Source organism: Tetrao urogallus, assembly GCF_951394365.1.
Source record: "Tetrao urogallus genome assembly, chromosome: 1".
In the NCBI taxonomy this organism is placed as follows: Eukaryota; Metazoa; Chordata; class Aves; order Galliformes; family Phasianidae; genus Tetrao; species Tetrao urogallus.
This window is the reverse complement of record NC_136813.1, coordinates 161,200,456-161,225,932: the sequence shown is the minus strand read 5'-3', so window position 1 is coordinate 161,225,932 and position 25,477 is coordinate 161,200,456. Positions and strand designations below refer to the sequence as shown.

The 25,477-nt window shown below is 42.0% G+C and overlaps 2 protein-coding genes across 5 annotated transcripts in view; both read left to right on the top strand.

The window, feature by feature from the left end:
- USP15 (ubiquitin specific peptidase 15) overlaps positions 1-2,278 on the top strand; it is a gene marked incomplete at both ends in the record, with an annotated part of 62,095 nt that extends 59,817 nt beyond the window's left edge. For both annotated transcript variants that reach the window (XM_079543571.1, XM_079543570.1), the window contains 4 exons: positions 612-761; positions 1,103-1,206; positions 1,746-1,834; positions 2,093-2,278. In XM_079543571.1, the coding sequence (XP_079399697.1) occupies positions 612-761; positions 1,103-1,206; positions 1,746-1,834; positions 2,093-2,278 (529 nt within the window). The remainder of the gene's footprint in view (positions 1-611; positions 762-1,102; positions 1,207-1,745; positions 1,835-2,092) is intronic.
- A 15,447-nt stretch (positions 2,279-17,725) lies between these two features.
- Positions 17,726-25,477, top strand: part of MON2 (MON2 homolog, regulator of endosome-to-Golgi trafficking) — a gene marked incomplete at both ends in the record, with an annotated part of 70,314 nt that continues 62,562 nt past the window's right edge. For all 3 annotated transcript variants that reach the window (XM_079538046.1, XM_079538048.1, XM_079538047.1), the window contains one exon: positions 17,726-17,836. In XM_079538046.1, the coding sequence (XP_079394172.1) occupies positions 17,726-17,836 (111 nt within the window). The remainder of the gene's footprint in view (positions 17,837-25,477) is intronic.

Here is a 25,477-nt window from a genome sequence, read left to right as displayed (position 1 = left end):
AAATGCTACTGCTCAGCTCAAGAAGTTGCTTGACACGAAGTCAATCATTGCATCATTTCTTGATATTTCAGGTCTTGCCATCACTAATCCAGCACAGGTCTTGGCCTTTTTGGCACTTGCCTACTTACAGAATAGATGTAGAGTTTTTGCAGATTCCAATAATCACTGCTATGTGAATTTAACAGCCAGTGGGATGAGATGGGAAATGGATGGATTTGAAAACTGGAACTTGAGAAATACACAGCTGCATGTTATTTATGGGCTTTCTTACACTCAGTTTTCCTGATCTTTAGTCTTCACAAAATGTGAGAAAACTGTGAGAAAAGACTACAGAGATTACTATAGGTGAAGAGAGGGGGGGAGCTGCTGCTGATGTGTTTAAAATACTGTTGAACTCCACCGTGAACCTGCTTTGAGTAGCATCTTATGTTTTAAACTGGAAGAGAGATCAGTGGCACTTGTAATAGAAGATGAAATGTGTGTGTAAACTTTTGCTAATTCAGTTTTTCCCTTGTTATTGGCTTTCCCTATGGTGGTATATTTTAACATGCAGCTTTTTTTAATTTTTTTTTTTTTTTTTTTTTTTTTTTTTTTTTTTTTTTTGCTTTTAGGTATTGTCCAAACTGTAAAGAACATCAGCAAGCTACCAAAAAGTTAGACTTGTGGTCGCTTCCCCCAGTACTGGTAGTTCATCTAAAACGCTTTTCCTACAGCAGATACATGAGGGACAAGTTGGACACATTGGTTGGCTTTCCAATAAAGTAAGAAACCAAAGTATTTTGGTGCTAGAAGTATAATGCATGACTGGGCATATGTTTAATCCAACAATTATGTAGAGTGGTTCTATTCTTGGATTCCTTGCATTGGAGCTATTAAATACAGATGACAGTAGGTGAGTATTAAGAAGTCTGTCAGTGTTGCTGGGCAAATTTACTGGTTCCATTTGCATTTCTCAGAGTCAAGGAGGTTTGTTGTCAGTGTGGCGTAGTGTATGTTTGTTCTGGGGAAAATGTAAAGTAGAGGCCTCAAAGACCATTGCAGTGTGAGATGGTTTACAAAAATATTAACTTGAAATCTTTTGGTTTGCTTGTGTTTTTAATAGTGATTTGGACATGTCAGAGTTCCTTATTAATCCAAACGCAGGGCCGTGCCGTTACAACTTGATTGCTGTCTCCAATCACTATGGAGGAATGGGAGGAGGGCACTGTAAGTTACTTCAGATATCATCACTTTACATGTCAACTTTGTATATCTATTTTAAATACTGATCACTTTCAATCATTGGCTTTTCTTAATGGTCGAGGGATTATTTTTTTGCTTCCTTCACAAGAGTTTTAATACAAGAATCTATGTGAAATGAGAGTTCAAGAATGACTGCAGGTTCTTTTTAATTTTTAGTTCCAGATATTGTGAAAAGAGTAGAAGAAGAGTTCCATAGGAGCTACTGTTCTCTGACAACTAATTTTGTCTTACTTGTTTGTATTTTTGTATACTGTAGATCTCCTTGAAAGCAGAGAGAATAATGAAGAAATGGTTAAGGGTTTTTATTTCAAATATTCTTTCTCTATGTATATTTTCTTTATTTAGAGGAGGAATGTTATTGGTGGTGGTGTTTTGAAAAATTGAAAAAGCCTGATTATCATGACAGGGGTTTTTAGTAGGTAAAAGCATTTTACCGTAACAAACTGTAGCAACTGACTGTAATGAATCTAGGAAGGTACAAAGATTGCACTTTTCTGTCTTAGATACTGCTTTCGCAAAAAATAAGGACGATGGAAAATGGTACTACTTTGACGACAGCAGCGTGTCAATTGCATGCGAGGATCAAATAGTGGCAAGTACCCTTTGCTCTTCTACAACTGAGACTGTTGGTGATACTAACTTGAGGGAGTTTAAATGAACCCAGCAGTAAATCTGCATGTAGTAGTTTGTCTCGTTTTAAAGGACTGTTCACAACAAAAATGTTGTTCTCTAACATGCAGGAAGAATCGATATGAAGCTTTTGATCTCTGTGTAATTTCACCTTATCGACTTGTAATTGATTGTAAGTGTTTTGCCTGGAGTCTCATCACTGTCTTGCGCTCTTTTACAGTCCAAAGCAGCGTATGTGCTCTTCTACCAGAGACAGGATACAATCAGTGGAACTGGCTTTTTTCCTCTCGACCGGGAAACTAAACAAGGTGCTTCAGCTGCCACAGGCATCCCACTAGAAAGCGATGAAGACAGCAATGAAAATGATAACGATATAGAAAATGAAAATTGTATGCACACTAACTAATGGAAGAACTAGAAGCCATAAAAGAGACTTTCCTACAGGGGATACCTATTGAAAGAGTGAAATTGCCCACCAAATTAAAAAAAATAAAAATCTGAGATGGGGAATTTCAGATAACAGAATGTAAATCTTTATTACATTTTAACATGTGCAGTACTTGAAGTGAAACAATAAAATCTTTAACAGAAATTGTCTCTAATGCATTTACAGTCTTGTATTCACAAGCTATATATAGGAAATCACAAATAAACCCCTTTTAAGTTTTCTGCTGCTGTTCTGATGGATTATGTTTTCTTTGGTTTTGGATGTGAGTTAATAACTAAAATGTTAAATCTGTGGACTTCTGACATTTATTTTCTTAGTACTGCAAGAATACTACTGCCAAGTCTAGTTTCTGGATGAATATATTCATGTCCCTTAGGCTGTCACACAGACTATAAGTAAAAATGTCATAAACATAAGCAGTAGTTTCGAAACATCAAATTTCTATGTTTCTCCCTAAAAAAAAAAAAAAAAAAATACCTTTTTTAATTTGATCATGATAGAAGAAATAGCTTGAAAAGGTGTTTTAACCTTTTGTGATATAGTTGTGCATCCAGAATATTATGTTCACCTTACTGCTGCTGTGGAACAGGTTCTGGATGTCATGCTGCATTAACAAAGTTTTTCAATTAAATGTAAGTATCCTTTGTTGCTTGTTGGAATCTACTCTGCAAACATAATTCCTGTTATCTTGCTTATAAGACATGCATAATTTTAATCTGATGTCAGTCCAAAATTTAAAATTGTGCTGTAAGTCCTCTCTCCCCAGTTTTCATAGTTTGACAGCTTGCAAACTACTCTGTAATAGGGTCAGAGTTAATAGTATTCTGTATCCATAGTAATGACTGTGTATCGGGCTTAGATGAGAATTTCTCGATATAACCTACCTTTAAATCATTAATGAGCAAATTGGTTTTAAAGGTAGGCCTGTTAATTTTCTTTGTGTGTTCCTGTTGGAATTCACCATAGCCTTACAGCTCTGAAAAGGTAACTCATTATAAGAGAATTGGCATTTGCATGTTCAAGTCAGAACCTGTACAGTATATAAGGCATAAGAACTTTGAATTGGGTTTCAGTTAATTGTGTTCAGGGGTCCAGGATGCCAAAATAAGTGTGACAATTAGAAACATTTTTTAATTTGCTGCTTTCCCTTCGATCTAGTTGGAAGAATGTATTGTTAATTTGTATACAATACTGCCTTTGAGAGGAACCCTTGATTGCGGGGCACATTTCACATATCTACTACCTGGAGAATGGCTTTGTGTCCCACTGTTCAAACAGATAATTAAAAATAAAGATAAAAGCAAAAAGTATGACGTTCTTCACTTGAACTAATCAAATACAATAGGTTATAAATTGTGTATTGTAAATAAAAGTTCACTCTGTGAGTGCACATTTTGGTAAATTATTTATTTATGTTAGCATTAAAAAGTTTAAAAAATTGCATTTGACCAGGATATAAATGAGGTATGTTGGACATGGCTTTGCTTTATACCTTGATATTAAACTGGTGTTTCATCCTGGTATTTTAAAGCTGCTTTGAGGTTTTTTTTTTTTTTTAAATGTAAACTAACCTCCTGCATGACAGAGGTTAAAATTTTGTCTGCACTTGAGTTCACTTGGGTTTACATTTGAAATGCGCATGTTTATTTATACAGATTTCAATAAAGCTATTCAAGGCCTTATTTAGTCTTTCAGTTTCTTACACATTCTTTTACCACAGCCTTCGTGTAGTGAATAGTCTTTATCTAACCAAAAGATTTATGTGATCAATTTCAAAAATGGCTACATGATTACCAACATGAACCGAGAGTAACAGCATCTCCAGAAGATAATACGTATGTGTAGGACAGATTCTCTTCTGTCCTTATTCGGCTCTAAAACATTTATAAGGCAACAACAAAAACAAACCTTTGTGATCAGCTTTTCTTTTAAAACTTTTTAATAAGTAATGATCAAGGGACAAGATATTAACCCTGAGATGGTTTGTGGAGTGAGGCAATGTATTTTAAGGTTAGACAAACTGACACGGTGCAAGAAAAATGATGAAAGCTGCTTGCTTGAAAGTGTGGAAGACAGCAGTGTGATACAAAGCTAACAAAGGAAAACCGTGTGAGTTTAACTCACGGTAATCGGAGCACTTCAGAGACAAATGTGGAGCAGAGGAAGTAAGCCTAGAGAAGGAACCACCTTTTTGAGAATCATGCACAATTTTCCTTCTCTACCAAAAGGGCCCCGTACAAGAAAAGCAATGGGAGTATAAGCGTATCATGTTGGCCTATACCTTGCTCGCTAGAGTTCATGTTTTCTTTCTATAGAAATTTTAACTTGGAAGAAAGTTTCTTAGAAGTCCTGCTGTTGGTTGTATGGGCCAAACAAACAGGACTGGACTGCTTGAGCACCAGGTGTAAAACCGGTCTGCATGTCACAGATTCATACAATGGTTTGTGTTGTAAGGGCCCTCCAACTCCCTGCCGTGGGCAGAGACGTATCCCACCTGTTCAGGCTGCCCAGGGATCCATCCAACCTGGCCTTGAACACCCCCAGGGTTGCAGCACCCACAGCTTCTCTGTGTAACTTGTGCCGGTGCCTCACCATGCTCCTTGTGCAAGATTTCTTCCTTACGTTCAATCTAAGCAGACCATCTTTCTGTTCAAAACTTTACAAGCCCAATGTTCTCAGCCTTTCTCTTTAGGTGCTCCAGCCCTCTGATCATCCTCATGGCCCTCCTCTGGGCCCCCTCCAACAGCTCCACATCTTCCCTGAGCTGTGGCCCCAGGCCTGGATGCTGTATTTCCAGTGGAGCCTCGCAAGGGTGGAGTACAGCAGGGCAATCACCTCCCATGAGCAAAACCAACAGAACTCCGGACCAAGATTTTCTTCTTGTGGATTGGTTGGAGTTTGGTTTTTGTGTACGTGACTCCCTTCTTGGTGCAGTGTTACCTGCTTCAAAGCTTACTTTCAGAGTCAGTTCTCGGTAGGCATTCTCCAGAATGTAACTTCCATAATCTGGGAGAGGAAGCAGAAATTCCATGAGGTCTCTTTGTTTTAGGCCTTTTTACAACATGATGAGGCTAACTCCTAAAGGTTCTTGTAAAGCGCCAGTTAAGGAAAAATAATGTAATTTAATGTTTTATGACGTGGGACTTTTTATTATTTTTAATTTGGTTTCCAGCACCCTGAGTTTATAAGCTTCTTAACCAGATATGAAAACCAATGGCTTTTCTATGTGAACATCTCCAAGATTTCTGGGAATCCAGCCAAATTGATATTTTGGTAAAATTATTATGTATTCACATGGAAGGGATAACTCATTCAGCATGGACGCGCTTAAAATTAAAGCTCCAGAAAACACATTCTTCTTCACGGTGCCTATCCAAAGGTGTTGGAACTCATCTGGTGCATTAAACAGACAAGGAAGTGGTTCCTGCCCTCTCTCCTTGTGGGTCACTTCTGGCAAAAAAAAAAAAAACAACTCTACAGCACTGGGTTGTTTGGAGCTGCAGTGACAGCTGGCTTTTTGACGGTTCTACGTGTCAGCATAAAACCCAAACTGGCAGGGCACAGAAAACCTCGTGAACACGATAGTCACAGAAACAAAACAGAGTGGGAGGCAGAAGACAGCGTGCAGCTCCCAGCCACCGCGCTGGTTCTGCGACAGCAGCACGGGATGCAGAGCAGGGCTGCGGCGAGGGGAGGTGAGGAGGTGTGCCGTGACCTTCTTGTTTCAGTTGGCTTCAAGCAGCTCTCTGGGTGCTTTGGTGCCATTCTGTTCCTTGGTCTCTTTTGTTAACCGTCTGGGTTGAGGTCCTGCCTGTCTTCCTGGCATGCTGAGGTGATGTCTGCGATTTGCAGTTGAGATGACAGATGAGAAAAGCTGTCGGATAACACCCCCCAGGTGACAAAGAACACTTTTCAGCATCTGCAGCAGTTACTAAGGGGAAGGCTTGATCCTTGCAGCTTTCCCAGCAAATCTGCACTCTGTTACCAAGTGCAATGTGTTTTCTAAGTGTTTGAAGTCTTCAGGGGGAAGCCAGTGTGAGAGTCAATTTAACTGGCAGAGCTGCAGCTTTCCTCAGAAATTGTTCTTTCCTTAATATCAGACTAATAGCAGAGTATGATTTCAAATTGTTTTCAAGTACTAGTTACTTTGACAAAGAAAACCACCATAAATGTAACAAGACAGAATTAATATGAGAGCTGTATTTGGTAGAATAAATATTCCTAATGAGGAGGCAAACTACATTTTTTCTTTGGAGTTTATTGTCCTTTTCTGTGGGTGGACAAACTAATTGTGAAAACAGTTCCACTTTCTTATTTCCAGGGGCACCACATGCATCCAATGGAAGCAATCTCACAGAAGATGAATGAAACTCGGGAAAGGCACAGAAGCCCTGAACGAGTCCAAGTGTGACAAACCTATGGCCAAGTACCACATTAACTAGGGAATGAATGGGGCTTCTGTGTGCTGGGTGGCATTAACAGTCCTCCAGGGTCAAATAATTGAGAGGACTCAAAGAATCATGTCTATCAGTATGGTTTTAGTCAGCCTCGTTGTTATTGATGTATTTTTTAATTATGGGTGTTCTTAATTGCAAAGTAACATCGTTAAGATCACACTACAGGCATGCCTAGAATAATTTAAGTGCTTGACACCTAATTATCACTTTAAATATCACATCAACATGATTATCATACAGTATTACCCAATACATTTTCAAGGAGTAGCAACTGATCAACAGTCTTCACAAATCATTGTGGAATAGGGGCACTGTGGGAGAATTCAGAGGTTCTTGTTCTCGAATTAATGTTTTCATTTGGTGTGTGGAATACTCACCTCATAGCCATACAAAGTGGGTTATATCCCAGGAAGTAACATATATCCAAATCCAGCCCGAGGGGCACGAGGCTCAGTGTGAGCTCCCAGTGGGTAACAGCAGCATGAGAACTCCTCTGGGACGCAGAAACAAATACAGGAGATTGATTTAACCTTCCTAGGTCTGCCTGCACTATGGATCCTGGGAATCTACAGTGTGCCAGTTACGACCTTTTTAAAGTTGAGATGTAACCTGGGAGACATTATAGAAAAAAAGATAGTCGTATGATGTCTCCTTTTTGTTCTTCCACTCTGGTGCTGGATGAGCGCTGCTGCTTCTTGATAGGATTTCTGCTGATGAACACTGACAGGCGCAGACGTGCCCATGTTGAGAAGCACACCACTCCTCCAAAAGGAAAATTAAGAACTACAGATCATGCAGTCAAAATGAAGTTTGTTGTGGGTCTGAGGGTGGGGAACCCATTCTTCAGAATGTAATGAAAAGCATGGGGAAAGAATTCAGGAGCACGCTGCTTGTTTTCAGCATCTGTTGATGCTATAAAACACACACTGCTCTGCGGGTGGGTGTCAGTGTGAGCATCTCACATCTGAGGAGGAAATCCTCAGGCAGAAGGGACGGTAATTTGTAACTCTGCATCATCTGTACTTACTAAGAACTGCTGCAAAGAACATATCTTCTGCCAACTCAGATATACACTTATCTGTGGGATTGAAGAATTGCCAGTTAGAAGTGCTCACATGGTACTCATTTTCTTTTGCAACCTCTGATCAGAGGGGAGAGGGTTCAGGTCCTGCTTTAGTTCTGCTCCTCCTTTCTAGGTGAAGCTTCCACACAGGCTTCATTGATGTTGGTTGATTGTGCGTGAACTAAGAGCTGCCCGATGAATTGAACAGCATCTGAATGATCTATTCATTTGGCAAGACTGGTGTTCTGTGTCGTTTTGCTCTGAATGACTTGGATCCTAAGCACTAACACAGGCAGTAAGCTGAGATGGTGCCTTGTTCTGTCTTCAGATGCCCAGTTCAGCTATCCAGATGAACAGATGTCTGAGTGTGCTCACGGTGCCAGCACTCCCCTCCAAGGGCTGTGCCTCACTGTCCCCCTTCTCTGGTGTCTCCACAAGTGCTTCTCCATTGTGCCTTCATGCTGCAGCACCCCTAGATTTGCCCCAGATATTCCTGTGCCAGGCACAGCCCTGCGCACTGCAACCAAAGGAACTACTCAGGGCAAGTGTTTCTAATGCACATACAGCAAGGGCAGAATAGGACTTTGAGAAGCAACAGCATATTTTAAAGTGGTGAAAGGATTTGGAAATGGGGGAAACTTGGACTACTTTGTTGAGAAGTGCTTTTTGTTAGACTTCAGGTTGGTTCAGCTCTTGTGAGGCTCCATCTGCAGTACTGCATCCAGGCCTGGGGCCCCCAGTACAGGAAGGATGTGGAGCTCTTGGAGAGGGTCCAGAGGAGGGCACTAAGATGATCAGAGGGCTGGAGCACCTCTCCTATGAGGAAAGGTTGAGGGAACTGGGCTTGTTTAGCTTGGAGAAGAGAAGGCTGAGGGGAGATCTCATTGTGACCTTCCAGTACTTGAAAGAAGCATATAAACAGGAGGGGAATGGCTGTTTATGAGGGTGGATAGTGAGAGGACAAGGGGGAATGGTTTTAAACTGAGACAGGGGAGGTTTAGGTTAGATATTAGGAGGAAGTTTTTCACTCAGGGGGTGGTGACGCACTGGAACAGGTTGCCCAAGGAGGCTGTGAATGCCCCAACCCTGCCTGGAAGCATTCAAGACCAGGCTGGATGTGACTCTGGGCAGCCTGGTCTGGTGGTTGGCAAACCATAGCAGGGGGGTTGAAACTGGACGATCAAGGTGGTCCTTTTCATCCCAGGCCATTCTATGATTCTTTGATATGACTATCAGTCCATGCAAGTTTTCATCTCCTAGACATTCAAAAAGCAGCAACTCAAAAGCAAACATACTCATGCACAAACATTTGTAGGACAGAAACATTGAGACACACCTTTCAGGACTCTGCTGGGATTATCAGTAACGGCACTTTGATTTTCATGTCTTTCCTTTTAAAAAAATCTCTGCCATCATTAAGTTCCTGGCTACTGACACCATGTGAATGCTTTTGTTGTTCACTATAAATCATTGATATACTCAATACACTTTATTCTTTGGATTCTCCACTGAAAAAAAAGAACCTCATGCTTCAAACTAACCCAGTTCTCTTCTGGACAACAGAGTCAGTGGAAATGTTTTGATGAAGTATAATAATAATGTTTGGATTTCCAATGCTAATAACAACAGTCAACAAATGGGATGGAGACAATAGGTGTTTAATCATAAAACATTGATTCTTAATTGCTTCAGTTAACTTGCTTTTACATAATCTGAGGGAATCAGACATAAATTGATTTTTGGTATCAGAAATAACGCCCTAGATGCTGTCTTCAGAAAATGTAACTTTGGACACTTCTGCAATATTTTTGAAATAAGTTCATTAGGAGATAAAGAAACTTTTAGAACTACCCACTGTGGGCACTACACAGATGTGGGAAGTATATTCTCTCTGCAGTCTTCTGATTTCTGTTTGGTTGACAGCGTGCTCATCTGAAAGTATCATTTAGGGACCTCATTTTTATGATGCAAATAACTCCCTTAATATCAAGTGTGATAGAATATAATATCTCAGTTTTCCCAGTGGCATTTGGCCAATTATTAGAATTTGACTAACACAATATTCCTTCTTTGAAAGAAGAAGCCCACATAGGAATACCAACCTAATATAACCCATAAAATCTTCCCCAAAAGTTATATGAACAAATGTACAGTTAAAAAGGAATCAAAGCAGACTTAAAATTTAAATTTACTTACTCCATTCATGAACAAAAATATCCAGCAACCCGATGGAAGCAAAAAAATCATCAGAGAATCACTGGAGTTGGAAGGGACCTCTGGAGATCATCAAGTCTGACCCCTGGCTAAGCAAAGGAATGGTGCAGAACTGTGAATGTATAGAAGAACGATGAATCACAGCTAAGACAGAGGCAGGAATATAGAAAGGCCTATACAGCACAAAATACAGCAGAAAAAAATGAATGTAATGAGAAAGTAGCTGTAGAATGCTAATAGGTGAAGGCACGGTGTTTCAAATAAATTCTAAAAAAAAAGCAGCATCCTATGAATAAAAAAAGCAAGTACAGCAGAAGCCGCTAACAGGCGACCGAATAGGGAAAGAAAACAAAAGTAATTTCATTCCTAGTAATGGATTTAACTTCTTACTGAAACCACTAGAAAGAAACCGACCTACAGGCGATTCTATCACATAATGAGGATTTTTTTTAAGTTAGTAACAGAAGATCCATGCCACGTGATGTGAGTCCTCAGTCATTACTACATAGTTTATCTCCAAGCACAGGATAATTTTGAAGAACAGGTTAACAAAAGAAGGCCCCAGTGTGTTGAGAGGAAAAAAAAAATCCAGTGTTAAATTGTCAGAGATGCTGTAAGTCTGTTAGCAGGGCTGGGCCTGGCCCCCTCCTGACTTTGTCTCTCACCCCATTTGACATTCAAGCCCATCTGTATCCTGCTTGCCCAAGAGTGGCCAAACTGACCAGGAGCACAGCCATTTTGTGAGGAATTTGTCAATACTCAGTATATATTAAGCACTTATTTTGAACTTGCCATAGGTACGCGTACTTGAATACAAACATTTCTGTTTGTACATGACCCAGGACAGAAGCCTCCTATGAGATAATCCTGCTTTATTTGAAATACATATTCACACACGGAATTGGTCTGTGTACCCATTTTACTACAAAGGAAAGCATTTGGCTATTCATGACTGGATTTCTTTGGATGTCTTCCAATAGCCTGAGAAGTATGTTCATTCTGTTCGTCTGCTTTGACTCAATCTGAGACACAGAACTTCTTTCAGATGCTGCTTATGAGCACAACCACACAGGCAGCCACACAAATATTTACACAAAGGGCAAAGTCCTCCCAGTGAAATGTGTAGAAAGGACTGTTTTAAGAGGCTTACACTCTTCCGAAAGCAGCAAAGATGAGCACAGCTGAAAAGGTAAATCAATGCCTCTATATCAAAACCTCTTCATCAAGATCTCTTCCATGAGGAATCTCTGACCCTGCAGGTTTACAGAAAGAACTGCCTGTAAACTACCCAAGTGGTCACACTGTAATCAGCTTTGATAAGAGCCGTGCTGGAGGCACTCAGCAGCATAGGGCCACGCTGGGTCCTGTGGGCCATGCCAGCAGCAGAATGCCCATGTAGAGTGCTGGCCTCCATGCCACCTGGGGGAGTACATCTATTCGCATAGACACATCTTCTGTATTTGCACAATACTCCATTCAGTAGATGAAAACCTTCCTTCAGGAATAGCATCACCCCGCAGCCCCAGGGCTGCAATCTGGAATGATTTTCTTTAAGGATTCACCAAAGCCTGAGGAGACAGTGGCTTTTCATCTCTGCTAGAGCAGCCCCCAAAAATTATTTTTACACAGGGGAACACTGTTCTGCTCTCAGGTGTTGCTTTGTGATTAGTAGATCGCCTGTAGGCTACAAGGCATCTGGAAACATTCCTATACTTCTCATACGTACAACCTGAAAGAGAGATAAAAAGGAAATGATTAAAAAGGTGTAGGGAGACTTTTGGAAAGTGGATGTGAGAGCAGCAATGTAAACAGACTGCAGCACAATGTGCATTTCTGACGTGTTTATGTTGTGCGCCCAGCAGTTAGGATGAGATACTTGGGAGACTGTGCCAGGGAGCGCAGCTGAACCCCGTCCCGTGCAAGAGGCCTGGATCAAATAACACTGCTGGAACCACGATTATTTTTGCTTCAGCAGATCTGTGCCTTCATGTATGCACTGACATTCCTGACCATGGCCGTGCAGATTGCGGTGAATTCGGATTGAAGCAGAACATCACTGAACTTTCTGAAGAAACATGAGAATAAACCATGCTACATTGTCTGCTAAGGAAAACTCACAGGCGCTACCTGAATAAATAACAGTTCAGATACAATGTAAATAAGGACAGGCTGGGTTTAGTGCCTGGACTAGGTTTATCTCCCAGGCCAGCCCCATACCTCCTGTGTGAGCTGGAAAAGTTATTTAATCTATTCTGACTCATCCTCAGTTGTCAGTGTGAAGAGTATGGGTGCTGCTCAAAGATTTTCTGACTATCAGGTATCTGTTTGTTGTCACACTGTGAGCTCTAAGACAGCAATAAATTAATTCAAGCAGTGGACAGCAGTTCTTTCTCAGAAAAGATTTTAACAGGTTCAGCCAGATTCAATTACCAGTGCTCAAAAGGGCAATGCAAAACAAAACAAAAACAAACAAACAAAAACCACCACCACCAAAAATTAACAACCCAACCTTTGAGGATCACTTCAGACAACATGAAAGCAAGAAAAGTTAAAAAACAGCTTTGCTGGCTGGTGACACAGGAGGCGTGAACACATCTATGCCTCCAGCGAGATTTGTGTATAGGACCTGGAGTGACGGTGCTGCAGCTTCATGGAGAATCTAATCATCTAATTATCTAATGCATGTCATAGGTCTACAATTCTGGGCATCCCTACTTCACATTTTTGTTAACGTTCTTAAAGGTAATGTAACATAATTGCTGATAGTTTGCAGATGACGAAGAGGACAAGTCACCAGCAGGCAACTGGGATTGCTCTGTTAGTTGACTAAGCAAAATAAAATGTGTTAACATGCAAACGTTCAAACAAAACTTCTACTACTCTGTAAATACATGCTCATATCTGTGCAAAAAATGAACACAGCCTAAATGTTCAAGAAGGGGAGTTCATTCACTCTGTTTTAATTTATAATCTAAATTTTGCCTTTTGATATCAGTATCTGTGTTCAATCTACTATGAGGCAAAATTTTCTTCATCTTAACTCTACTGCTCCAAAAGCACTAGACAAGTACATAAAAACCTTTACCAGACTACATGATTTACATTTAATATCTTGAAGATTGCTTAGTACTATGTATAGATTTGTAGTAGTTACAGAAGTATACAGGAGGATGGGTAAAATAAACCCAGAGGAAAGCCTACAATTCTATTCATCAACACGAGGCTGCTTTTACTGCCACAGTGACATCCAGGTTTTCCCTCTGTATGCTGTGGCAACTGTCCTGGTTTTATCAGTATTCCATATCATAACACCACATGACAGGCACATTGACTTCGTTCTTGTATTCAAAATCTGAATCTGTATACCTCTACCAAGATGGACTGCAACTAGAGGCAGACACCTGAAATGAATACAGCTGAGCACTATTCTATCCTTAATCAAATCAAAAGGCCTGATGCATGTCACTTGGAATGAATATGAACAGTGGTTCTGAGAGGTAATTGAATGAATCACAAGAGGTCTCATGAGCATTTCTGTTGGTAATTAGGGCAATAGAGCTACGGGGAATGATTTCAATCATCCGCTGCCCATCGCAACATATAATTTAATAACAAAACAAGCAACCAGATAATAATTACAGCACAACACCAGGTTTGCCTGAAAGCCAACAAGCATTTCAATGTGCTAGTCAAAAATGTGCTCTTAGAGTTGTCCACACATCTGCTCCACTTTATGATTCATAAGTGACTGGAAATGAAATAAAGGCATTAAAAGCAGGTCAAGATAGGCAAGCATTTTTACCTGTGATTAGAAGTATGTGCAATAGTAGCTACTGCAAAGATTCACTTCTACAGTAAGTCACCCTCACACCTGATTAAGCATCACTCAAGATTCCTGACTAGTTTACTTTAACCACTCTGTTTTAACTTAAGTAATAAATCTTCTGTTCTTACAGAAAGCGTACAACAGAATAAAGACATGCTAAAGAGACATGTCTGAGATTCAGGAACTGTACAGCTCCCATGTTTGGTATTCAGCAGGTCCGAAGGAGGTTACAATTCTGCAGGCACTTACATGATTCACCTTCAAACCCACGAGCAATCTTTCTGTACTTGGTTGGCTACACTGAGCAGACAGTGTCAAAGCAGTAGGTGAAATGATACGTATGACAAATATCAATGACAAAAAGTGAAAGAGTGCAAGTAGAACACATTTTAACCTAAGTTACTGAGATTTAAATGTCAGACACACAATGGCCCTCACAGAAGATATGCAGGAGACTGCACTTAACCTGAAAAAAAAACTCTTCTATTAATAGATGTGTTGCTTATTTAAGTCATTTTATGCTCAATTTCCTCAATTACAGTAGGTCTCCATAAATTCATAAGTGCTCCACTTGATTCAGACGCATCACAATGTATAAGTAGCAAGTGTGATATTAAAAAGTCCTAATAATCTCAATTTAGGAAGCAGTAAGAATTTCCCAGAATATGTTATCGTAGTATTTTTTTATGAATAATTCTACATTCCAGCACTATGAATTGGGCTATTACAACTGCACATCCAATTTTTGTTTGACATTGTTAGAAGAGAGTGCTGTTAATCTGCAGAGAGGACAGCAGACAGCTAAAAGCTAAATAGCGTGCAACATAACATTCAACTAGCGAGCGACAGTAAAAATCTGTCATGGATTTCAACAGACCTAATAAACTCCAAATTCTACAGTGTGATGAGAAAATTACTTTAAGAATCAAGTACGTTAATCTTTTTTGCTTGTGAAAGTTGTTAACGTATGGTCCTCTCATTCCTGGTCTACAACTCTGAGCACTGAGCAGTGAAAAGGGAAAGTAAGGCTTTTATCTGTGAGGAAGAATGGAAAATCAACAGCTGTGGTTTTGATCAAAGAAAATGTAATCTATCTTTCATACAAGTTGTTGAACAGGCATTCGCAATTTAAAAGCAGTCCCCCACCTAACCTGGATGTTTGCAGTACTTGTTTTGTTAGGCAAAACAAGAAAGCCTGCAGGAAATAACTGTGCACCTGCACTTCATGACATAATAACTTGCTTCCTTTAAATGATATCAATCTCAATTCTTTCTACTTGTCTCACAGTTGTTCACAAGGAAATATGGCAGCAGGACATCACTTTGACTAGAACAAGAGCAGTTTAACTCAAGATGTCACATTCAAACAGATTCTACCCAAAACACTTAGTCCCTTTTTGAGAGAAAGGCAGTGCTACAAGACAGTTTCCTGACCCTGGTTGCACAACAAAGACCAGTCCTTCTACTTGAGGCAGATCCTTACCGATACGCCCACAGCTGCCTGTGTCCAGCAGATGGTATAAAACAGACATGTGGAAAAGCCCAAACAACAAAAAGGAAGTGAGCAATCGAAGCTTACCCAAGAAATACCTACACACAGTCATCAGTTGCCTTAATTGATTTCCTCAGTCTCCCAGCAATCCATCCAGGTTTCTCACTGAAGTATTTGGATTTAAATGCCAGTTGCCACTGAGACTGAACACCAAAATGCAATTGATTCTGAAAATCCTTAGCAAAATGCTTACTGGTTAAGGAAATAAATAGCACTACAGAAAAAAAAAACATTTTTTTCTTGTATTTAAACATAAAAATCGAAGTCCTTGAGAATACATCACAACATGCATTTTGAATCTCAAAAAATGTTGTAGAGTCCAGGTTTGTCTTCACTGAACGCAGAACAGGTGATATCCTGACCTCGTCACATGAGAACGCAGCCTCTGACCACCTGATTTAATTGTGCTAACATTTCCTTCATTTTTAAAATGTCACATCCATTTATCAAGCACTGCCAAGTTAACAGCCGGTGGTTTGAAAACGATGTAAAAATAAAGACATTAAAATAAGTTATTTACAAAGCAATCCTTTACTTCTTGCTTCTTAAAGCAAACCTAAGGGCTTATGTTGACAGATAAGGGCACAGACTAAAAGTAGCAGTGCTGTGCCACGGGCAACCTCCATGCCACATGATATGCAGTGTGTGTTACATGACAATTTATTTTTCTTTTGTCACTGAAAGACACACACAAAAGATGAAAAACAATCTTTATAGAATCATAGAACGGCTTGTGTTGGAAGGGACCTGAAGGATCATCTAGTCCCAACCCCCTGCTACAAGCAAGGTCGCTAATTGCTGGATCAAACACTAGATCAGGCTGCCCAGTGTAACATCCAGCTTGGTCTGAACATCTCCAGGAATAGGGCAACCACAGTCTCTCTGGGCAGCCCGTGCCAGTACCTCACCACTCTCTCTTTGAAAAACTTCCCCAAATCTCCCCTCTTTTAAACTATTCCCCTTGTCCTATCACTATCTACCCCACGTAAAGAGCTGATTTCCCTCCTGTTTATAATCTCTCCTAAAAGATTGGAGGGCCTCAATGAGATCTCCCTATAACCTTCTCTTCTTCAGACTGAACAAGCCCAGCTCCTTCAGCCTGTCTTTGCTGAAACGCTCCAGCCCTCCTACCATCCTCATGGCCCTCCTCTGGACCATTCCAATAGCTCCACATCCTTCCTGTGCCGGGTGCTCCAGGCCTGGTTGCAGTACTCCAGATGTGGCCTCACCACAGCAGAGCAGATGGGGACAATTCCCTCCCTGGCCCTACTGCCCACCCCTCTTTTGATGCAACCCAAGACACAGTTGGCCTTCTGGGCTGCAAGCACACACTGCTGGTTTTTCGTCCATCAGGACCCCCAAATCCTTCTCTGTAGGGCTGCCCTCAAGGAGTTTTTCTCCCAGTCTGTACTCATACCTGGGAGTGCCCTGACCTAAATGCAACACTTTGCACTTGGGATCCTTGAACCTCATGGCATTTACCTGGGCCCACCTTCCGAGTTTGTCCGGGTCCCTCTGGATGGATCCCTTCCTTCCTGCCACCATCAACTCAGTGCAGCGTCATCTGCAAACTTACTGAGGGTGCACCCGACCCCATCATTTATGCCAATCTTAGAACATTCTCTGAATAAAACACAGGAAGTTCTGAAGAAACTCGTTTTTTATTTTTGTCAAGGTTCTCAAGACAAAAAATTAACAGACTACAGAAAGTAGGGGGGGGGGGAAGTTTTAATCTCGTAGGAGCACCGGCCGGCGGGCACTGTGAGGAGAAACGCACAGCGAATGGTTACTGCGGCAAGGACCAACACCTCCGGGAGAGGTGAGCGGCTGGGATGGCGTCCTGCAGAGAGCAGCCCAGGACAGCGCTCAGCCTGCGTGGCACCCCCTGACGTTACCCGGGGAGCTCTCAAACTGCGCTCCGCGCACCCCTCCCCGCCCCTAAAAGCCAGGCAGCAGCCCAAAGCCGCGACCCTTCAGCACCTCCTGCCCGCACTGCTCTTCGCCGCGAGGCCGCCATAGGCCCCTCCGCGGCATGAGGAGGCCGCGCCGCTCTGGAAGCACCCCGCGGCCGCTCCGCCCGCTCCAGGCCGTGCGGCTGACGCGCGGCGCCCGGCATTGTGGGAGCGGGGGGGCGGTGGCGGCGACCCGGGGAGGGCGGGCAGCGGGGAGGGAGGGAAGAGGCCGCGGCTGACGGGTTCCGGTGTCGGGCGCGGACGTGTCGGCCGGGGCCGCGGAGCCGGAGGCGCTGCCCCTGCCCCTGCCCCGTCGGAACGTCGCCCGGCTCGGCGCCGCCATGTCCGGCACCAGCAGCCCCGAAGCCGTGAAGAAACTGCTGGAAAACATGCAGGGAGACCTGCGGGGCCTGAGCCTGGAGTGCAGGAAAAAATTTCCTCCCGTCAAGGAGGTGAGGAGCGGCCGGGCCGCGGCGCCGCTTCGGAGGGACGTCACGGTGCGGGGTCCGGAGGGAGCCGGGTGAGGCGGCGGGGCGAGCGGACCCGGGGAGGAGGCGTTCCCCGCGCCACGGAGCGGCGCTGCGGCCGTGGGTCGGCCGGGACGGCTCGGGTCCCGCGGCCGCTGTCAGCGCCGAGCCCGCAGAGCTCCCCGGCGGTGTTCAGGCGGCTGAAGTTTGGCTCCGGCTCGGTGCCGGCGCGGTGCGGAGAGAGGCGGCCCCGCTCCGGTACGGCCCCGCCGGGGAGCCGCGGTTCTGCGTCCCGCCGCGAGCTGCTGTGCCTTGTGCCGGCTGGTGCTGCGGCTGAGCCTCAGCAAGCTTGACAGACAGAAGTTGATTTCTTCTCCCTCCTCAAAAATCCCGTTTATAAACGTGTGTTAGTAGCTCCGTCTCTGTATTTCTTCAAATCCTACTTCGCTCTAAACGCTACCCGTGAGTTCAGTAATCTTAACTGCAGAATGATAGAATATCCCGTGCCGGAAGGAGCCCAAGGGGACCGTCTGCTCCAACTGCTGGCCCCACACAGTGCTACCCAAAATTCAAACGCTGTGTCTGAGAGCAATGTCCAAACGCTCTTCGACCTCTGGCATCCCGGGGCCGTGCCTGCTGCCCTAGGAGCGTGGCATTACTTCAAGTTAGAGACAACATTTCTGATTTTCCTGCAGATAAAGGACACAACTGTGTTTCTCTGGTGTGTGTTACGTAGTTTAGTTTAACTTCTTCCTCATCGCTACTTGTTGTTTTGAATGTTTCTTCTACGCAACAGGGAAAAAGTACTGATATATTAACTTGGATTAAGCTGTAGAACCAGACAAGTACCTGGGAAATATGAAGAAGACTGTCAGCTTAGAAGAAAGTAATTATGCGTGTACTATGGCATTAGTTCCAATTAAGCGATAGCATATTTAATGTCATATAAAGCATTGTGTGCTTGAGCAGGTGAACTGAAGTGACTGTGCTTGAAAGGCATTGGAGGCACCTGCAGCAGTGTGTTACCTGTCATTGCAGGTTGTGGAGGAGTGCTGGTGTATTTTGAGAAATGGTGTAAGTCGTGTAAGAACAAGAAGTGGCTGCAGTCAGTAGAAGGGAAGTAAATCTCTGTGTTTTTGGGGGAGGTCTCCTGTGGTACTGTGTGACTCCAGGTGGGCTGTTTGGCATCTGAACAAGCTTTCAGCTGTGATGGTGTTCAGTCTCTTCAAGATCCATGGAGGGGATGGGCAGTGCAATTATTAAGTCCGTGTTTTTAATGATGCTGCATTACATTTGCCATGCTGAAGGTTTGAATAACCTCTGTGTGTGCAGTGCTTGATTCATGCTGAGCGTGTTTGCTATACTCCCATGCGAGTCTGACTTCTGTTTTCCCTTTTACATTTCCACTGCGATTTGCATAGCTCACCTTGTTACTGAAGCACTTTGGATGAAGTTGTTCATAGTTGTCATGAGTTTGGATAGTTGTGCTTCTGGAACAGCAGTGAAAGGTGTTTCTGGAGAGGACTCTAGCTGTGGGCTTTGGCCTCAGAGAGTTCTGGGGTGAGCAGCAGCAGGGGCTGAGCAGGACATGTGACACAGCTGCAGGAAATGATCTTATTTCCTTGCTGCTGGAAGCTTTTTTTACTCCTCCTGATTCTGAAGGAAGCAAGTATTCTTCTTTACTCTGAAATAGCAGCTGCTAGACAGGTATTATAATTGCATGCATTTGTTCTAATTGTGATTGGATTTGACTGGAGCCATCAGAGGAGTGGCATGTTCTTCTGAGTGTCTGGGATTAGCACCAACTTCTTGAACTATCGTAGAATTTGTGAAATATATTTTTGCTACTTCATAAGCTCACCTTATTTTTCACTCTTACAACACTGTCCTCATCACCATCACGTGCAGTATAACTTACGAGCTCACTTTGCAGCTTCTTTGCAACTTCCTAAAACTTCTGTGTAACTTTGTGAAGTTACTGTACTGTGAGGGGCCTACTGAGAAGTTCCTCAGCCAGAGTAGGTTGTGAGCTCTGATGTAGTTGTTAGATTTAATCACTGCTTTATGGAGTGAATTTTGTCAGTTTTTGAGGGAATCTAAAGCTTTCTTCACAGCTGTTTGCTATTGTCAGCCCTTTCTAAAATCACATATGTCTACTTTATTTAATTTTGTTTTGATTTTAATACTGTTAAAATCCTGCAAAATGCATTTAGCTGATAGTTTTGCTGCTGATGCAAGTAGCAGTATAGTTCTCAATTATGCTTGTTGCTCAAAAGATTTACTTCAACAAGTCATTTTTAATCAGTACTACCCTTAGAAAGTGCTGCAATCAGACATATGTTGTCTCTGTAATTAAAAAGGGGTTTAATTTTCACTTTGTAATGGTGCTTCTAATGCTTATGTTCTTAAGAACTAATTCCGTACTTGTTTGCTAGGTACAGTGAGACCAAAACTATATTAAATGGTACTTGGAGCAGACGGTGGGTGGGGTAGGTGACACAAAGGAGGAGCTTCATCTGATTTGGGGGATACGAGCAGGAGCAGGGCAGCTGGCTGTCTGCAGTCTGTGGGGCTCGTGATGATTACATGGCAATCTTTCTTTTCCCCAGTTATCACTTCGTTTATAGCTAAGAAACAATAAAATATATTTTTGGCCTCTGAGCAATCCACACCTCATCTGTGTGTGATAAAAAAACTCATGAGTAGAACTATTTGTTTTCCTCAGTGATGTCATTCACTGCGTTGTAAAATGGGAGCTCCTGAAGCAATCCCTGGGTTTGAAATTGTGCTGCTGGCAGTATCTGGGGATTTAGTAAGGGTTTAGAATTTTAGTTCTTACTTCTTAGGAGTGCAAAAAAATACCAATTACTACTTAATTTCCAAAAGACCCACATCTGTTTGTTACTGGGTTTTCTCATTTTTTCGTGTTGGATAGGTGTATAAATCCTTGGTGGTGCTTCTCAGATTGGCCCTGACTGCAGATGTATACTCAGCATGAGTGTTACCAAAGTGTGATTATAGTGGCTGTGTCTATCATGTGCCAAATTAATATTTCACGTATACAAGTAATGACACAGCTGAAAAATTGCATTCCTATTTTCACAATGTATTTCCATTTCCCAGTTACGGAAGAAGACATCAGCCTGAGATGTGATAGAAGCTCGCAGGGCACTTGTGAATTAAACAGTATCCTTGGAGTTTGAAATTACAGAGGATGAAGCAGTCTGGAGTATCAGCATCGGTCATGCCTGTGTTATCTTGAGTAATCTGACATTTCTGCCAGGCAACAGCAGTGCTTGGCTATTATTCCCTTGTTTTTAATAAGCCGGGCTCTAACCTTTGTTCTCTGTTAGAACACTATAACACTTAATTTCTGACTGGGTGAATTGTGTGGGACGCACAGGCCTTTATTTTACTGTAACCTGTGAGTGACTGGGGCTCAGTGTGCAGTGCAGGTGTGTGGGAGGCGAGCAGCGCTCCCTTTGGCCAAGCTTGTGCTGTCAGCCCTAAGGATTTAGAGGAAGTGCATCCTCTTGATTGTTCAACAGCAAGCCCTTAATTGGATCTTTTTAACTGGAGTAAAGAGTTCTGTCTTATTGCAAAGTTGAAAATACTTTTGTGTGCCAAAAAGGTTACCTTCTGTTCTAATTGCTGGATGATAACACTGCAGTAAGTGATGTCTGAGCTGGGTAGATGCCTTCACTGGGCAAGAAGTGTTAGAAATATGATGGAAAATATTTGTATTTAGCAGTAGTAATGCAACTGAAAGGGAGAACATAAGCATACCCACAGAGTTCTACTCAGTCTGAAGCCCAGATTTGTTTCAGTGGTGTGTAACTCTGTGTTGTTCACACAGATGCAACCAAACCATCTCGGCTTCATGAGCAGGCCTGTAGTCAAAGTGGGTTGGTTCGTTTCTAATAGCTGTAGAAGTGAACCGAGCTTGAAAAAACAGAGCAAAAAATATTTCTGATCCAGCTCTGCACGGTTGGAGACACTTGTGGTAGGAAATGGGAAGGGGTGGCACTAAATGCTGGGCAGGGTGGGCTTGGTGGGGCTCAGGGCTGCTGCGTGCAGGAGCTGCCTCCTGCTGAGCGCTCCTGTGGTGATGCACGTGGTGGTGGCTGTGTGTTTTAGGGTGTTTGCTGCTGGGGTGATTTGGAAGTGTAGGTCTGGGAAAGGAATAATGTTCAGCTACGTCAGCATTACATGGCTGTTCAGAGGAGCTGAAGTTGTGTTGTTTTTTGTTGGTTTTTTCTTAGTTCTGAGTTCTTTGGTGCACTAAAGTGCTCTGTGGGGACTTCTGAAGGGTAGCTTTTGATATCCTGTCTGTACTGGTTCTCTCCCAAACCTGTGTTTGAATCGGAGCAGGATTTCCTTTGTTTAACTATTTATTGAGTTGTGTATGCCTTTGGCATACTGAAATATTTTTGAAACAGTATTGTCAATTGATCGTCTGTATCTAGGAAAAATAACAGAATCCAATTTTGATTCTCGTTTTCCTTCTCTCATAAGTAACTACTTGCAGACAAGCAGCCTTATTAAATTCTTTGAGGAGAAATTAAATCATCTATGTTTGTGCAGCTTCTGGATAAAACAAACATTTGTTAGAGTTGCTTAATTGCAGTAGAAGTGATGTGGGCTAGCTGGGCAAAGAGATGGGCTTTTCGCTTTCTGAGAGGCTGTCTGTGTTCTGTGAACACGGGTTTTGTTGACGTGGCTTGTCCCTGGAGTGCAGTCCTGCCTGCACAGGGAGCCACGTACAGCTCTATTCTCTGGGTTGAATCACTCTGGTTTTAGGGGGAAGTGCTGGTACTGAACGTATCAAAGGGCTGATATCAAAGCGTTAGTTCAGAAGCCTGCCTTCTGGGTAACTGTATGAAAGCACGTGTGAGGACATGCTGCGAAATGTAAATATATGCTAAAAAGATGCAAAACAGTTAATCAGCTTTTAACATTGAAGAGATCTTCAGGGTTCCTATTGCAACTGTAAGGAGCAGTTTAAAAAAAAACCAAAAAGCTAATATTAAAGTATTAAAAATTGGCTTATTCCATAACGGTGACTATTTCAGAAAGTTTGTTAAATGCAGTGTAGTACACACCTAAGCTAAGAAAGAACATGGCATGCTGAAATGCCGTGTGATTTGGTCACTTGAGTCCCTGGATGTATTCTAGCATTGATGGCTTTTTGAGAGTTCTGTGTTCATGCTGCTCTTGCCGTAAAAAGACAAGAGCCAAATGGAACTGGAGAAGAACAAATCTTTGTGTGTAGACCATTTCCTGTAGGAGTAACAAAATGTGGAGCCTTCTGCCTTATTTTTCTATTAAAATGAGTTAAATAATTCTGAAGCTGTAGTGTGTTGGGAACCTAAGCTATGGTAAGCTCTCCAGATTGATCAATTTCCAGGTTTTCTCAGTAATGTTTCAGAAGGGTGTAAAGTCCTTAGTTTTTTATTTGCTTTAATGGGTATTCACTTACACTATTTCAGATGAACCTTCCAAATACTATGTAGCTGACTTGTAAAATGCTTGTTGTCAAAATTGGGCAGCTTGCACTTGACCATGTATCTCGTGTGTGTGACTGAAGATTATTCTGTAGTTTTCTTTGATTTCCAGTAGCAGAGCTGATCACTTGAAACAGGCAAGGCTATTTTCTACAGTTCTTCTGTAGTTCCTGAGCTTTACCAGTTGCCATGTCTTCTAGCTTCATGTTTGGAATCTATTAATTTTGAAGTGTTTTTATTCAGTATTGATCCATGTACAGCAATGTTTTTTCAAAATTACTTTAACAGTTGTGCTGTTGCATTTCTAGAGGAGTGTTGTCTATACAGATAGTTCAGTTTTTTAAGACTTAATTCTAAACTTCATGTCATCATTTCAGTCTTTGATAAGAAATACTGTGTTTTCAAGCATGGCTGACAGTATGATTATAGACCTGATTTCACCATCATATAACACTTTACAGTTGAATGAATGAAAAAAAAAAAAACCACCAGTATTTTCTGTACCTCAGTCTATCTGTAAACTTCTCACGGTAGGCTTCAGAGTAAGATTACGTGCTGAACTTTGGGTGTCTTCATTGATCTTGCAGGATCAGTTCATTGTGGAGATAGGACTGATGGAGCAGATAGCCAGGGGATTGTTTTAGTCCATTGCCAACACACCTATTGAAATACATTCATAGAATCATAGACTCACAAGGTTGCAAAGGACCTCCAAGATCATCTAGTCCAACTGTCAAATGGATGGCTACATTAAAGTCTTTTATCTTGGCTTCCAGCTGCTGGTCCAGAACATAGAACATATCTGCATGCAGTAGTCTCAGATACAGAGATTCAGGCTTAGATACCTGCAGAGAGCCCCTGCTAGTGGGTCAGATTAATGCTCCTTAGTTCTTAAAGCCTGTCCTTAAACTGTCTTCAGTGTGATGGGAGTTCAGCTACATAAATTTGTGTGTCTTGATCTTTTATTGAATCCCTGTCTCCTTCCCGTGGCTTCCTGAAAATTATACAGGAAACCTGTAGCAGAAATTCTTGTCAACTCAAACTGCCTGGTGCCTGGTGAAGAAACAACTTTCAGCAAAGTGATGTTACTGTCAGAGGCTTACAGTCTGACTAGGTGACTGCAGCCAGTGCTTGTACCAGTGCCTCAGAAGCATCCTACTCCAGTCTGTTTGGATCAACAAGCTGAAGGCAAAATTAAAATCTGCAGCTTTGAAGCAGGTTTTTATGTAGATTGATGATCATTGTGAAAAAGTATGTAATGAAATTTCAAGTCATTTATAAGCAGTTGTGCTGTACTTGATGGATCACTCAGAAATGTATCAATGCTTGATGCAGGCTATGTCAGGATGTCCATATGCTGTATATAGATACATAAATATAAATTATTGAAATGTATAATACAAAAATATATCCTGATTCTATTTTACTGTGCAGGAGAGAATATAACTTGAAAATTTGTCACTGTTTGTTCTGTATCAAGTCTTGATTTTTTTTTTTTTTTCTGCCTGTATCACTGTTGAATGCTTCTCATTCTGATTTGCTCCATTGATTTGTATGTGATGGTTTTCCAGCTGAGGTGTAGTGTTTTGATTGTCAAATGAAAACTCTTGATATAAAATGTTTGCACTGCGTTATCCTAACCTCTACATTTGTGTCAAGTGAGGTACCTCCAGAGGTACCAGCTCGGAAGCAATTAACTGGCACCTCTCCTGGCATTATTGATGATTAACCTTCAGAATTCTGAACAGCTTGCAGTATCTGCAGCCAATTTCAGAAGGTTTATGGACCAGGGGAGCAATGACTCCAGTTAAGTGAAATAGCACTTTTAACATCAGGCAAATACTATGGTTGCACTGTAGCTGGAAATCGTAGAATCTCCAAGGTTGGAAAAGACCCACAAATCACCCCGTCCAACCATCCACTGATCACCAATAGCTCTTACTAAACCATGTCCTTCAACACAATATCCAAATGTTCCTTGAGCACCTCCAGGGTGGGTGATTCCACCACTTCCCTGGGAACCCCATTCCAGCGCCTGAAAATAAATAAATAAAATAAAAAGAAAATAAAATCTGCAATATCATATCTTGAATTGGTCAAGAAAATTTAAAGCAGATTCAGC